The sequence below is a fragment of the Peromyscus eremicus genome, chromosome 2 (assembly GCF_949786415.1).
Source record: "Peromyscus eremicus chromosome 2, PerEre_H2_v1, whole genome shotgun sequence".
Classification (NCBI taxonomy): Eukaryota; Metazoa; Chordata; class Mammalia; order Rodentia; family Cricetidae; genus Peromyscus; species Peromyscus eremicus.
Genome location: NC_081417.1, coordinates 63,082,404 through 63,097,022, shown reverse-complemented (window position 1 = coordinate 63,097,022; position 14,619 = coordinate 63,082,404). Strand labels below are relative to the sequence as shown.

Here is a 14,619-nt window from a genome sequence, read left to right as displayed (position 1 = left end):
AAAATCATGAGCCTGAAGCCAATCTGGGATTTATAGGGAACTCTGTTTACAAACAAAATGTAGTTTATCTAAATCCATAGTTAGTAAAAACCTAAAATTCAGAGGGCATATTTTCAACCCTGTGCTTTTCTTCACTGCATAAAACCCTTCCAATTTTAAATTATATAGTTTTTTTGTTTGTTTGTTTGGGTTTTTTGTTTGTTTGTTTGTTTTTTGGTTTTTCGAGACAGGGTTTCTCTGTGTAGCTTTGTGCCTTTCCTGGAACTCACTTTGTAGACCAGGCTGGCCTCGAACTCACAGAGATCCACCTGCCTCTGCCTCCTGAGTGCTGAGATCAAAGGCGTGCACCACCACCTCCTGGCTTACAAAGGTATTTGTATACTATCTAAATAAATTTTTTTTTTTTAAGATTCATTTTAGCCTGGCAGTGGTGGTGCACACCTTTAATCCCAGCACTTAGGAGGCAGAGGCAGGTAGATCTCTGTGAGTTCAAGGCCAGCCTGACCTACTGAGCGAGTTCCAGGACAGCCAGGGCTACACAGAGAAACCCTGTCTTGTAAAAACAAAACAAAGGAAAAAGACTTATTTTAATTACGCAGATGCCCCTGTAGGTGCTGGCAAAAGCCAATAGCCAGCATCAGATCCCCTAGAGCTAGAGTTACAGACAGTTCTGAGCCCCAGTCATGGCAAATTCTCCAGACCTCATGAGTGAATTTCTTAAAGGTGGAGGGATTTTTTTCCTTTTCCTTTTGTGTGCAGCTGTGTAGCACACCTTTGGCATTGAACTGACCAGTTTGTGTTACTCACTGTCCCCTCCCTCATCCTACTTCACAAGCATCTGAGACAAAAGGATCTCTGCACATTCAAAGCCAGCTTGGGCTACATTGTGAGTTCTAGGCGGGTACCACTAGAGCAAGAAAGACCTTGTCTCAAAACAAAAACAATACAAATGAATAAACACACACACACACACACACACACACACACACACACACACACACACACACACACACGTTAACTAAAGTCACACAGCCTAAAGAATCAGAGCCTCCAGAACTTTTTTCTCTATTTGTCAGAACCAACCCTATCAAAGTATCCCGGAGGGCCCCAAACTAGCTCCTTGGCCAGCCTGAGTTCCACAGGTGTCTCTGTGCTGCCACCTACCGGTATCTATCTTTCTAGCCTCCTGTACCTACTATGGAGGACTTGAGACCTCCACATTGCAAAGCATTGACTGTCACACATTTCACTCAGTACCTTTACAAGGCAAAATACTTTTTTTCGTCAATTTCAGGCTCCCATAGCCCCACTTCAATACTTTTACATCTCAAGTAACAATATCATGTATTTTCATTTGTATTTTTCTACTTTGAGAGAGGTCTCCGTTTATTACTGATAGTCTTCTTTTGCTAGAGAAATCTGCTAAAACTTTTCCTCACTCTGCGACTTGCCTCCCCACTTTCGAAGCAAGGTCACACATTTCCCTGAGCCACCTCAACAGAAACAGAAGTGACTCCTACTGCCCATTCCTGGACCCGGACCCGACCACATAATTTAGCTAACCCCGTAACCCCACTGTTCAGATTCTCCCACTTTTCATAGACCCCTGAGATTCCTTAATACTATGTTGCAGACCGCTCGGATTTTCATTAGTAAATACACATTACTAACTCAGTAGTTCTTACAGAGGCTCAAGTTCCTCAAGTAGCTCGCTCACACCAGCAAGAAAAACCTCAGGAACTCAAGCACTTGCGCGGGAAGGGGCCAGAAGAATAGTGAGTTAGCGGCCAGTTTACAGTAAAAAGGGACCCTTAAAGGAAAAAAGAGTGGAGACAAGGGAAAGAGAGGGGAGAGGAGGGGAGAGGAACCTAGAAAGAGGGTGTTTATTGAGTTTTGGCCGGAGCTCTGGCTCCCCACCCGCTGCCGGATCTGGTCATTTTGGGGTTGTAGCTGGTCAGGCAAAGCCCCGCCCTCCTGGACCTGTCATCACAGAAGCCGCACGTGGCCCGGGTGGGACCTCAGACGACCTGCAGCCATCACTTTGTCTCCTCCGTCATCTGTTGGGGCCGCCGCCGCCAATCACAGCCAGCCGACCCGGGCCAAGGAGCGTGTGCGCCCTGGTGAGGCAGGCGGGAGAAGGGGCGGGGGATAAAAGTCACTGCAGTCAGAGGGGACAGTGTTCCTGTGAAAGGGACCTGGAAGGAGTTCCACCTGGCTGTAATCCGAGGGGGTGGGTCCTGATGAAAGGCGGAGAGACCCAAAGGGGGGTGGGGATCAGGGGGCGGTGCCTCAGGAAAGCAGAGGATCCTGGGGTAATGCAAAGAAGACGAAAGGGGCGGGGTCACGGAGGGGGCGTGGTTCGGGCTGCAGAGGCGGAGTCTGAGGGATTAAAGAACCGGGGCAAGGGGGACCAGCCCGGGGAAGGTGGGAGCTGGGACAAGGGAGAGGGTGGGCCGGGGCGTTGCGGGGGCGGGGCTCGGACCCAAGGGGAGAGGTTTACAGGCCCAGGCTGCAGCTAGGGCTGCTCAGTCACTGCCCCTATCTACTACCTTCTCAAGTGCAACAGGACCCACGGAACTACAGGTGTGGGGCGGGGTGCGCGTGGAAAAGGAGACAAGGCCGAGGGTGGGCTTGGGCAGACCTGCAGTAGGGACCAGCGTTAGCGAAGAAAAGAATTTGGAGATTGCTGCTGTGGAGTGGGTGACCCGGAATTGGGGGAGCGGTTAGGGGCTCAATGTGTGAGCAAGGAGGCGCACTCTCTAGGGGCTGTTGTGGGGGAAGGGCGGAGTACTTTGTGGAAGTGGGAGGTGATACTTGAGCGATTTGGAGGAACTTCGGGAGAATGGGGGTCTATGTGATGGAAAATGGCTGGTGGGGCCGGCGTATGGGAGAGTCGGTGGGCTTGTGTAGAGAGAGGGGATGGGCTGTGGGTTACTCTATGAAGGGCTGGAGTTGTGGGCCCCCTGCTGGGGAGAATCCCAGTACTTCCAGAAAGTAACATTCTGCTGCATTGTAGGGACTCCAGAAAGACATTTGAGGTCTACGTTCTAGGAGTGAGGGTGCTGGACTTAATTGAACAGGTAGCCAGCCTAGTGCTACTGGATGCTAGCTTCTAACCGCACCTTCTGTCGTGGGGACACAGAGAACAGGCAGGCCCTGCTTGCTACAAGGGGTTGTGTGATTGTGTCTTGATCCTACTTTGAGTCTGTCTAGCTGGGGCTAGGATACCTTCCCCAACTAGTGTCTCCGGGGACCCTTCTGTCACCGGGTTCCTGTCAATCCCCAACCTAGTTCCTGTTCCTCCAGAAGCCTGCTTTGGTCTCTGCCCACCCCACCCCACCCCCTGCCCTGCCCTTATGCTCTGGGTGTGCTCACTTCCCACTTCCTTCCTCACACTGGGGCCTGGCCTGGTTCTTGCCAGTCTAGGATCTATGACCTGCTCCAGACTTTGCTCTTAGTGGTCAGAGACCCTGGTAACCAACATGGAGGCTCAGATCCCACCGCACTACGGCCACCAACATCTCTGCCGGGCAATCCCAAGTGACCGGCAGCCACATTTTACCTCTTGCCAAAAATTGATTTCTCTGCTTTTGTCCTTCCCTGGGTGGGGAATCAGAGGATCCTCAGAAATTCTAGGGGTTCTGTAGGAGAAATGCTGAGAAGTAGTGAAGGTCCGTTATGCTTGGAAAGGTGGGCTACTATGGTAAGCCTGACCTGGGAAGGGATAAAAGGTTCTAGCCCAGCTAGGGCACGAAGAGAGAATGGCTCCCTGCACTCTGGGTCTGGAAGTAGACTGTCAGAACAGAAAGAGACTCGATGTGGTGCCACTGTTCTTTTTGCCTCTAGGTTGGCTCGGGGAGGGTGGGAAAGGGCTGCCTTCCACACCGTGACTGAATGAGTGCAACAGTGTTGCTGAAAGGGGCCCAAGCCAACCTTCTCACAAGCCACCCAGTCGCTGGGAGCCTGGCTGAGGAAGGGAGGGGTGCTCAGGACAGACAAAGCCATGGGGTAGGGTGGGGCAAAGAAGGGCAGGCCGAAGCCTTTTGAGGAGGCACTGATTTCTATGGCAACACTGCTTCCCAGACGCTCTTTATCAGAGAGGGGCGGGCCTAGGGCCGAGGCATTCAAGCTTCCTCTGGGCCTGGGCATTTTGTGTGAGTGGGTGGGGCATAAAGAGAAAAGCCACCAGTTTGCTATGCTGAGTATATAGCCTTTCTGCTTTAGTTCCAGCAGCAGGGAATTCAGTGGCTTGAGCCCATCCTCTGTGATGGACATGAGTGCACATCAGCCATCAGAATTATAAGGCCAGGGTTGTAGATGTCCTCAACGGTCGTTGTTTAATGGAATCCTTATTTTAGTTCTTTGTCTGTCTGTCTGTTTATTATTTATTTATTTATTTTGTTTTGGGCTTGGGGGTAGGGTGTCAAGTAACCAAGGCTGTCTTCAAACTCACTATATACCTGATGATGAATTTGAACTCCTAATCTTTCTGTGTCCACCTCCTGAATGTTGATTATAGACACACAGCACCAAACCCAGCTCAGAAGCTCTCATTTTAAATTTGCAAATTTGTGGTCAAACAAACTGGTTCCTAAGGCTGCATAGTGAAAGAGCAGGAGTTAAGATCCAAGTTTTCAAATTGTTCAGTATCTGGGCCCATTGTTTTCTTCACTACATTTTATTGAAAATCTATTATGTGCCAGGCTCTGAGAATGTTAGCACAAAGAACAGAGTTGCTGTTCTCAGGGAGCTTCCAATAAGAAGGAAAAGAAAGACAAACAAAACAAAAAACAAACCCATGTGTATGCTTGTGTGGAATTAAATTGAGGTGCATGCCTTTAATCCCAACACTCAGGAGGCAAAGGCAGGTGGATGGATCTCTGTGAGTTCGAGGCCAGCCTGGTTTCCAGAATGAGTTCCAGGACAGCCAGGGATACACAGAGAAACCTTGTCTCAAAAAAAGCAACAAAACCCAGCCCCCCGCAAAAAAAGAAGTAAGCTAGGGGTAGCTGCAATTTATTTAAAAAAGGGGGGTGGGCAGTAAGCTGAGTCCGCTTGTAAAAGCACTTGCTGTACAAGCCTGATGACCTGATTTCTATCCTTGACCTCATGGTGAAAGGAGAGAACAGAATCCCTCAAGCTGTCCTCTAATCTGCCCTCACACGTCATACACACACACTAATAATAACAACAACAATAATAATAATGAGGAAGGAGAAAATATTAAGAGAGGGTCTTACTATGTAGCCTTGGCTAGCCTGGAACTCCATATTCAGACCAGGCTGGCCTGAAACTCACAGAGATCAGCCTTCCTTTGCCTCCCTAGTGCTGGGATTAAACGCATGTGCAACCATTCCCAGCAGTGAATAATTTTGTTTGTTTGTTTCTTTGAGACAGAGTCTCTCTGTGTAACCCTGGCTGTCCTGGAACTTGTTGTGTAGACCAGGCTGGCCTCAAACTCACCAGGCTGACCTCAAACTTATTAAAGGTAAGCAGATCTCTGTGAGTTTGAGGCCAGCCTGGTCTACAGAGCTATACACACACACACACACACACACACACACACACACACACACACACACACAAACCTAAGAACCAAAACCAATAATAATTATAATAATAAATTTTAAATAATTTATTTTTATTTAAATGTATTTTATGTGCATTGGTGTGAAGGTGTCAGATCCACTGGAAATGGAGTTACAGACAGTTGTGAGCTGCCATGTAGGTGCTGGGAATTGAACCTGGGTCATCTGGAAGAGCAGCCAGTGCTCTTAACCACTGAGTCATCTCTCCAGCCCCATAATAATTTTTTTAAGTCAGGCTGTGTCTAGTGGCACACACCTGTAAACCTAGCACTCCAGAGGCAAAGGCAAGAGATTACCAGAGTTAAATCCAGTCTCACAGCTACTAGGTGCCCTGTCTCAAAGAAACAAAGCAAAGACAACAAACAAAACACCCAGTCCTGTAACCCTAACCTTCTAGAAGCTAAGGCAGGAGGATCATGAATTCAAGGTCAGCCTAGGTCACACAGCAAGATCTTGGCTCTAAAAATCAAAACAACAGAAATGCAAGCTAAGAGTTTAGCGCAGCTAGTTATGACCTCATGCATGATTGAACCATGCTACTGTCCCCAGGGCATACTGAGGCCTGGAATATTTTTGATCTTGACTCCTTTAGTATTACCCCCTGATTTTTGTACAAAACTGAGGATTGAAAGTATGGTATAGTAAGACAGAACAAGGTAGAGTTGCTAAGGGTTTTCCTAAGATGGTCTGTGTCTCTTTCTGTCTTCTTAGTGAGCTTTACTAAGGCAGATAGGTTCTCACATTGATATTCTGCAGTTTTGTTAGAGCTTTGACAATTTTTTTTAAAAAAAATCCTGCTGCTTTCAGGGAAGTCAATCTTAAGGAGCTGGGTTCTTTTGGGGGGGGGGTTCCTACTCATCAGAGGTAAAGAGAAAGAATCCTAGAAAACTGTTGTTTGCTGTATCTAATTGTAGAACACAGAGAGGAAGTAGAGGAAGAGAGGGTGTCTCTTTTTACAGTCCAGTCACAACTGATGTTCCTGGGGGACTCATAGCATAGGCAAGACAAAAAAGGGCCTTGTGCCTTATTAAGTCTTTAAACTATGAAGGAATGAACTCTGCTTCTTTTGGTTCTGGTGTTTGTTTCCTGTTTCTGTGACTGGCTGGGAGGAAAGGTCTGATTTGGTGACAACCTGTCTAACTCACTGTTAAGTTCAGAGAACAAGGTAGACAAGGCTGTCCATTTTCCTAGGTTATCTCTGGAGCAGTCCCTCTAAAAACGTGTCTGTGAATGCCCAGACCTTGCAAAGATTCCACCCTGGTTATTTACGGAGCCAAAGGACAAAGGTTAGGGATGCTGATTCTGCTGCCACTTAATTTGGCTGGATCTGGGCTGGGCCTGGGGCCCAGTGACTCAGGGGGAGGTTGGTGAGTTTCGAGGGAGCTGTGAGTCATGAAGATGAGCTTGATGTCAGGAGTGACTGGGCAGAAGCCCTTCTAGCTCATTTCTTAGGATGCTGAGCTTCCTCAAGCAGAGCAGAGGCCTCTCAGCAAGAAGTGCTTCCAAGCCCAATCTGAGAAGTGTTTCCAGACACAAAGAATGAGGCCTGAGTCCCTGAAATTTAAATGTATTCCTGTCTCAGAAGCCCCCTGGGGTCTCTAATAAAGACCAAAAAACAAACAAACAAAAACTAAGGAGACCATCTTTCAGCCTGGATGGAGATAAGGTCCGATGTCAGGTCTTTTTCTTCCTCTCTGACCCATTGGAAGCTTACTGAATAGCAACAACCCTCTCACTTGGAGCTCTGTTTAGGAATGCTGGGAGAGGTGAACAGGGTTGGGTTTGGTATGAGAAAAATAGGCTGAGGTGGAGATTGTTGAGCTGTATCTGTAAAAGCCCTGGAGCTTCCTATTAATGTACCTCAGAACAGGAAGGGTGGAGGAGAAGCGTTTGTTGAGATGTCTGGAGGGGTTAAATGGCAGGGCAGAGAATTACTTGGGACTTGGACAGAAAAAGGGTTAAGAAGGTGGGCGGGGCAAGATTGGGTAGGCCTGCCCTGATGTGGACCAATAGACGTGCGCCCCTTGGAGAGGGCGTGACTCACGCTTGAGGTTGCCGAGAGGCTGGCCTCCACTTGGCCAATGAGCATAGTTGTTGCCCAGGGAGGGTGTGGTCTGAGGGGGGCGTGGCAGCCGTGGTCGCAGTGGCGGGGGTGGCCGGGCGCTGGGCGGGGCGGGCGGCCCCATCAGCTGGTAGGAAATGGCCTGTGAGTCAGAGGGGCAGCCGAGTCTGCGGCGCAGAGCCGGGGCGGCCCCGGGGAGGGACCGTCGCGGGGAGGGGTGCAACAGCGGCTAGAGGGGCTTCGGACGCCAGGGCCCGCTAGTGTTGCACACGAAGCTGATCAAAGAAGAGCCAAGCAAAAGCAAAGCTCTCAGCCTAAGCCACCCTTTGTCTGGGTTGGGGGCCCGTAGCAGGGGGGGACTGGTTATCCGAGGGGAGGGACCGAGACGGGACGGGACGGAAGGGCCCGGAGCAGCGGCCACCGCAGCGGAGCCAATTTGGGAGCGGGGTGAGTGTGTACTAGGTGGAAGGTGCAGATCTCCAAAGCCTCTGCAGGGTATGGGGCCTGTCCCAGGTTGTGAAGAGGAAGGGAGTGAGAACCGACCTGGGAGGCTAAACAGGGGGTGGGGGATCGGCCAGAACAAGGAGTCCAGGAGCCAAGGTGAGTCTACCCGTTTGAGTTTGGAGGGGTTGCTGAGGTCGGCTCCCTCTCTATTAAGGGTGAAGGGCTCTAGGCCAGGAGCCAGAGGGAGGGTGAAAGCAGAGATTGACCTTCCTACTCACAGTGGTGGTCTTAGGAACAGTTACCTTAGCGTGTGTAGACATGTGTGAGGACAAAATGTACAGCAGTGAGCAGCAGTACTCCGCATAGGATAAGAGTGGAAAACACATGGATAGAAATTCTTCCCGTAACACTCCTTAGTCAGGGTGGAATGGGTGTCTTGAACACTGAAGGGAAGGAGAGAATGAGCCTTAGGTGTTCTTCCTATACCAGAACCTCTCCCACCTCCTGGGCCTAACAAGTATCTGAGGGTACAGACCTCTTGGTATTCTGGGACTTGTTGTTTTTGCTGGCCTTGTTCTCGGCATGTTGGGAGCTGTAGTCCTTGGCAGCCACAGTCTGGCACAGCTGTTTAATGCCAGCTGCTGCCCATGGAGGGTGAGGTTTGGCTTATCCTGGCCTGTCCCCCTCCCTGCAGTCCTGCCCCATGAGTCAGCTGGAAGCCATGGTCTAAAGCCAGACTGGCTGGGTGGCAGAGGAGTGAGTGAGTCTTAGAGCGTCTCTTGACAGGGAAGGAACTAATAGGCTCTGGGTTAATGAGCAGATGCCAGGCATGCTGGGGTCACGTAGAGCATATCATGTCGTCACCTGGCTTCCTTGAGGCAAGGGCCCAGGAGGCTAACTGAGATGACCTGGAAATTGGGGTGCTAAGGAAAATGCCCTTCTTGAACTTTAAGACCTGGGTAGAGAATAGGCAGGGAAGAAATGAGAACAGGTTGTACCCTCTCACCACACTGCCATTATTAGTGTCCTCCCCTTTTCAGCCATCTCACCCACCATAAAGGACCAGAATAGTCTTAGGATCTCAGTTCTCAAGAGGGCCTGGTGACATGGGAAGGATTGGCCTGCGGTGATGGGAAGGATTGACGTAGGGGAGCGTTTCAGTCCCCAAGTGTAAATGTCTCCTTCCTCTCTGCCTCCTACCACCACATCTGCTGTTGCGATTCTCGATTCTCCCTGTACAATTCATCTCTCTGCTTCTCATTCGGGGAGACTTTCTCTACATTGTCAGAACGGCTGCCCAGATCACTAGGGCTGGCATTTAGGCTTTTTTGAGTCTTATGTTGTGTGTTTCTCCTGAGCTTAAAATTGGGCCTGTCCTCAGGTTTGACATGATCAGAAGTGAACAGAAGTATTAGTGGGTTATAGAAGATAGTGACTATCATATGGAAGTCTCAGAGGAGAGATGCCTTTTGGAGGGGATGGACTTTGAGCTATCCAAGGAAGAGGAGTGGGAAAGAGTATATTTTTTTTGTTTGTTGGATTTTGTTTGTTTGTGTTCTTGTTTTTGCTTGCTTGTTTGTTTTGAGACTAGTTTTTTCTGTGTAACCCTGACTGTCCTGGAACTCCCTCTGTAAACCAGGCTGGCCTGGAACTCAGAGATCCACCTGTCTCTGCCTCCTGAGTGCTGGGATTAAAAGTATGCGCCACCACGACCCAACTTGCTTGTTTTTTTGTGTGTGTTTGTTTTGTTTTGTTTTTTTGTTCTGTTTTGTTTTGTTTTGTTTTGATTTTATTTGAGATAGGATCTCTTGTAGACCCAGCCGAACTTGAACTCTCTGGTGTAATGGAGGCTGGCTGTAACCTGGTTTTTGTCGTTTCTTTTTTGTTGGTTTGGTTTTGAGGGAGAATCTCAAAATGTAGCTAGACTGGTCTCAAATTCCAGATCCTCCTGCCTCAGCCTCTAGCATTATGCTAAAGGGCGTTGTGGCTGGTAGGACTCACAGGCTGCTGACCAAATAAGGGTGACAGTGAGGACAGCTGGCCTTCAGCTTGACAGCCTCATCGCTGCGATACTGGTTTCTGGTCCGTGAAGACCGTTTTCGTGCCTTGGGAGCTAAGGAATGGTTCAGGTGTTGTGAGTGTTGGTTGTGCACTGGGGGAAGGGCACGGAGAGATTCTCCTGTTGTTCCCAGTCCATCTCATGCTGCTTCCTTATCTCTGGTTTGCAGGGCCCAGGGGGAGGGGCGAGAACTAGAAAGTACCTCTGACCATGTTCTCTCCTCCTGCCACTTGTTTTTGGTTGGATTTCTTTTCTCTGGTTGAGAAGATAGATTGCTGGGGGCAGTTGGCATATCAGATAGGAAGGGCTGGCTTGGAGCTGACTTGAGGTTTGTAGTTGTGTGATGGGGTGTGACTATCTGCATGACCTCTGCCCTTAGCACTCTCGGGTGGCACTTGCCCCTTTGGATAGACATATGGAGATGAGTTGTGTAACTGGGTGGCCTTGAATAAGAGAGGTAAATTATTGCCCTATCCGCCTGCTAGCTGACATGGTATCTCTCTGATCTTTGGGGCATCTCATAGTACTACTCAGGGCCCGTTCCCAACATAGTGACCCTGACAAATGGTTCCTCTTGCCTCTCCTAATTTCTCACATCCTTAATACAGCCAGGCAAGACTGGCTTCTCAGTTCACTCCTCAGGTAGCCCGTCTCTTCTGTTTCTGAAGAGCCTGTCACAAAGGACGAGGATGTTTTGATGTGTGTGCTAATGTAATAGCCCATATTAGTGGAGGGAATTTTACCATTGGCTTCAGGGATCCCGGCTTATATTTTCTCTTCTCTTTCAGGGTCCAGCTGAGCCCAGGAGCTGCACGGAATGGTGGCAGTCACCTTGCCAGTGCAGTGGGCATGGACCAGACTGAAAGCTAGAGGAACCAGACATCAGACAGGAAGAGGGGACACACACCTGGGCTTGAGGCTTCTTCATCGGGGTAATTGCCAGGAAGAAGGAGGGACTCGGGAACTAAACATGTCCACCTCTCTGGAATTCTGAGAGTAGCTTCTGAATTCCATTAATCTGTCCCGGCACTGGACAACTTTACCCCACGAACTGCTCAAGGTCACCTGTTGAGGATGATGTGGGGGAGGGGGGGGAGAAGAGTCTGAAACTCAGCTGGAAGAAAGAAAACTCCTTGATTTCCCTGACTGCCTTTTCTTCTTTGTTACAGATGTCCCCAGGCCCCCCAGCCCAGGCCCAGCATAAAGGCCGTGTGGGGGGGCCCCCCTGACCCAAGGGGGGCTTCATGCGCCACGTGCAGGCGGAGCCGTCTCCATCCTCAGAGCCAGAGGCTGGCCCTTCACAGCCTCCAGTCAGACAGGGGACCCTCCAGGGTGGCCTGCTCATGGGCTACAGCCCAGCAGGGGGGGCGACATCCCCCGGGGTCTACCAGGTATCCATCTTTTCCCCTCCAGCTGGTGCCTCTGAGCCTCCTAGGGCTCTGAAGCGGCCGGCCCCTCCCACTGAGGGTCCCCGGGAGCTGAAGAGAGGCCCTGGGCTGGGGGCCAGAGAGGGACTACCCCCTGAAGAACCATCTACTGTGGGACTGTTGGGCCCAGAGGGACTGGGTCTGGGACTGGGTGTGGCCAGCCAGCATTTCTCCCATCATGGCCTCTGTGTTGTGGAACAGGGAGGTAGTGCCACCTCACCTTGGACTTCAGGGACCGGGAGTACCCCTTGGCCCTCATCAAATGCTTCCTGCAATACTTTGCACGCCAGAGACTGGGCTTTCCCAGATCAAGGGGGACAGGGGTCGCTGGGGGCGTCTCCAGGGCCAGCCCCTTCAGGCCAGCTGCACACACTTGACACTGATTTGCACAATCTTGCACAAATAGGGAGTAAGAGCCCAGTGGCTAGGGTGGGCAACGGGAGCAGCCCCTGGCCTAGGGAGTCCCCTGGAACTGCCAATGGGCACAGTCCCGAGCACACACCCCCTGGCCCTGGACCTCCAGGCCCCTGCCCCACCAAGCGAAGGCTGCTGCCTGCTGGAGAAACCCTGGATGTCCGCTCTGAGGAAGAGGGGCCAGCCCCTCGGAGGCGCCGGGGAACCCTGGGCTGCCCTCTTGCTGCCAATAGTTCTGATGCCAAAGCCACACCCTTCTGGAGCCACCTGCTGCCTGGGCCCAAGGAGCCTGTTTTGGTAAGCCAGTGGATGAGTTCATCTATTTATTTATTTATTTATTTATTTATCTATCTATCTATCTATCTATCTATCTATTTATTTATTTATTTTTCTTTCTTTGGAGACAGGGTCTTTTGTATTCCAGGCAAGCCTAGGTTGCCAAAGATGGCCTTGAACTTCTCCACCTTCCAAGTACAGTGTTGGGATTACACAAGGCATATACTACCCCACCATAGTTAATGTGGTGGTGTAGATTGAACCCAGGGCTGTGTGCATACTATACAAACACCCTATCAACTGAGCTATATCCCCAGTCTCCTGGTTTTGTTTTTTGATACAAGGTCTCAAATAGCCTAGACTGACTTCAAACTCCCTATGTGGCCAAGGATGAGTTCTTCATCCTCCTGCCTCTACTTCCTAAGTGATTATAGGCATATATTACCACATCCAGCGTACTCTCATCTGCTCTTGTGGGCATTTGTGTAGGGGAAGGTGGAGGAGACCTATAGAGATGTTCTTCTGAGAGCTTGTAGTAAGTCCTTGTCCCACATTATGTCTGGTCTTCATGCAGTCTCTTTTCTCAATGTTTCACCGTAGGACCCAACAGACTGCAGTCCCATGGGGCGGAGGCTGAAAGGTGCCCGTCGCCTGAAGCTGTAAGTGACGGGATTCTCCCTCCACCCTGGCCCTGAAAGCAAAGGCAGGCGTCTATAATTTTTCCCCAGTGCTATCTATAGCAGGGAGCCCTGGGAAGTAGCAAAGAGTGGGGTCCGAGGATTGACAATAGGACTACCAGAATGCTCAAATCAACCCGCTGTGTGTCCCTTCTCTCACCAGAAGCTCCCTCCGAAGCCTCCGGAAGGGGCCAGGCCTGCTGAGCCCTCCCAGTGCCTCCCTCTTCCCCTCCCCTGCCGTCAGCCGTACCCTGCTGGGCAACTTTGAGGTAACAACTACTTTTGGGCTTTGTGATTAGGAGTTCCTGGGAGGAATTCAGTGGTGGGATGTGGCTCAAATAGACGAAGAAAAGTATTGGCATCACTCTCGGACTGTGTCTACTCCCCACCAATACCAGGAATCATTGCTTCGAGGACGCTTTGCACCATCTGGCCACATTGAGGGCTTTACTGCGGAGATTGGAGCCAGTGGATCTTACTGTCCCCAACATGTCACGCTGCCTGTCACTGTCACCTTTTTTGATGTTTCTGAGCAAAATGCCCCGGCTCCCTTCTTGGTATGATATAGTACTTGACCCCAAAAGTTACCTCAGAGGGGTGGGGGGTGGGGTAGGAGGAGTGGCAAAAGATAGTCCTTACCTGTTCTTCTTCTGGGAGTTAGTCAGGGTCAGGTGGGCAAAACTCTAGTATGGGGTCAAGGGGAGATATTATAGAGCAGTCAGTATTTAGTGCTCATGGCTCTCTAGTTCCTACCCTGGATGATGGTTTATGATCTTCCTAGGGTGTCGTGGACCTGAATCCTCTGGGGAGGAAGGGTTACAGTGTGCCCAAGGTGGGCACCATCCAAGTGGTGAGTGAGGGAGCCGTACCCGGAGGGAGCTGACGTGGGAAGAGAGGGGAATCCACCCATAGACCCTACCGACCTGGACTGTCCTGTCCCCAGACCTTATTTAACCCCAACCAGACCGTGGTGAAGATGTTCCTTGTGACCTTTGACTTCTCGGACATGCCTGCTGCCCACATGACCTTCCTGCGCCATCGCCTCTTTTTGGTGCCTGTGGGGGAGGAGGGGAATGCGAGCCCCGCCCACCGCCTCCTCTGCTACCTGCTGCACCTCAGGTGAGCACAGGGTCCTGGGAGTGCTGGGAGGTGTGGGTTTCTGTCCCTGCCCCCAGACAGGATCCCTCTCTTCTTCCCAGTCATCTGGATACTAACTGACGCGGTTGGTTCACGCTGTCTTCCTCCAGGTTCCGGAGCTCCCGCTCAGGCCGCTTAAGCCTGCATGGAGATATCCGCCTGCTTTTTTCCCGCCGGAGCCTGGAGCTGGACACGGGGCTCCCCTATGAACTGCAGGCTGTGACTGAGGCCCCCCATAATCCACGTTATTCACCTTTTCCCTAATTTCCATCGTCCTGAAGGGAGGTGGGCCCAAAGCCTGCCTATCCAGCTCCATCCTGGACAGGGTAAACTGTGGAGAAATGGCGAGAGCCCCTTCAGGCTTGAATTAAAGCCCTCACCACGCTCACACCCAAATTGATCATTTGGGTGTTTAAAGCTTCTGATCCTTCCACACCCTGTCTACTCTGGGTACTCCATGTGCCTGTCCCCTCCCTTGGGTTTCCCAGGCCAGCTTAGGTAGTAGGGAGGAACCAGAGCTACCCTGAGATTGTCC

The 14,619-nt window shown here is 50.8% G+C and overlaps 1 protein-coding gene across 3 annotated transcripts; it reads left to right on the top strand.

Annotated features, from left to right (window-relative positions):
* The first annotated feature begins 1,997 nt into the window (after nucleotides 1-1,997).
* Nucleotides 1,998-14,474, top strand: Atosb (atos homolog B). 3 transcript variants are annotated; one of them, XM_059254190.1, is made up of 9 exons: nucleotides 1,998-2,120; nucleotides 10,942-11,085; nucleotides 11,323-12,291; nucleotides 12,871-12,929; nucleotides 13,111-13,216; nucleotides 13,346-13,504; nucleotides 13,729-13,797; nucleotides 13,891-14,066; nucleotides 14,195-14,474. In XM_059254190.1, exons 3-9 carry the CDS (start codon nucleotides 11,398-11,400, stop codon nucleotides 14,346-14,348), a joined length of 1,617 nt encoding a protein of 538 aa, XP_059110173.1. In that variant the 5' UTR covers nucleotides 1,998-2,120; nucleotides 10,942-11,085; nucleotides 11,323-11,397; the 3' UTR covers nucleotides 14,349-14,474. The 3 variants fall into 3 exon arrangements, with proteins under 3 accessions (XP_059110173.1, XP_059110175.1, XP_059110174.1); XM_059254192.1 differs by lacking the exon at nucleotides 1,998-2,120 and adding an exon at nucleotides 2,468-2,583; XM_059254191.1 differs by lacking the exon at nucleotides 1,998-2,120 and adding an exon at nucleotides 7,770-8,097.
* Nucleotides 14,475-14,619: the final 145 nt, after the last annotated feature.

What these genes read in the sequence shown, in the direction of transcription:
- Atosb (XM_059254190.1), top strand. Translation starts at nt 11,398, where the DNA reads ATGCGCCACGTGCAGGCGGAGCCGTCTCCATCCTCAGAGCCAGAGGCT. An exon ending in CCCTGCTGGGCAACTTTGAG is followed by an intron (nt 13,217 to 13,345) that starts GTAACAACTACT and finishes CACCAATACCAG; the next exon opens with GAATCATTGCTTCGAGGACG. An exon ending in ATGCCCCGGCTCCCTTCTTG is followed by an intron (nt 13,505 to 13,728) that starts GTATGATATAGT and finishes TGATCTTCCTAG; the next exon opens with GGTGTCGTGGACCTGAATCC.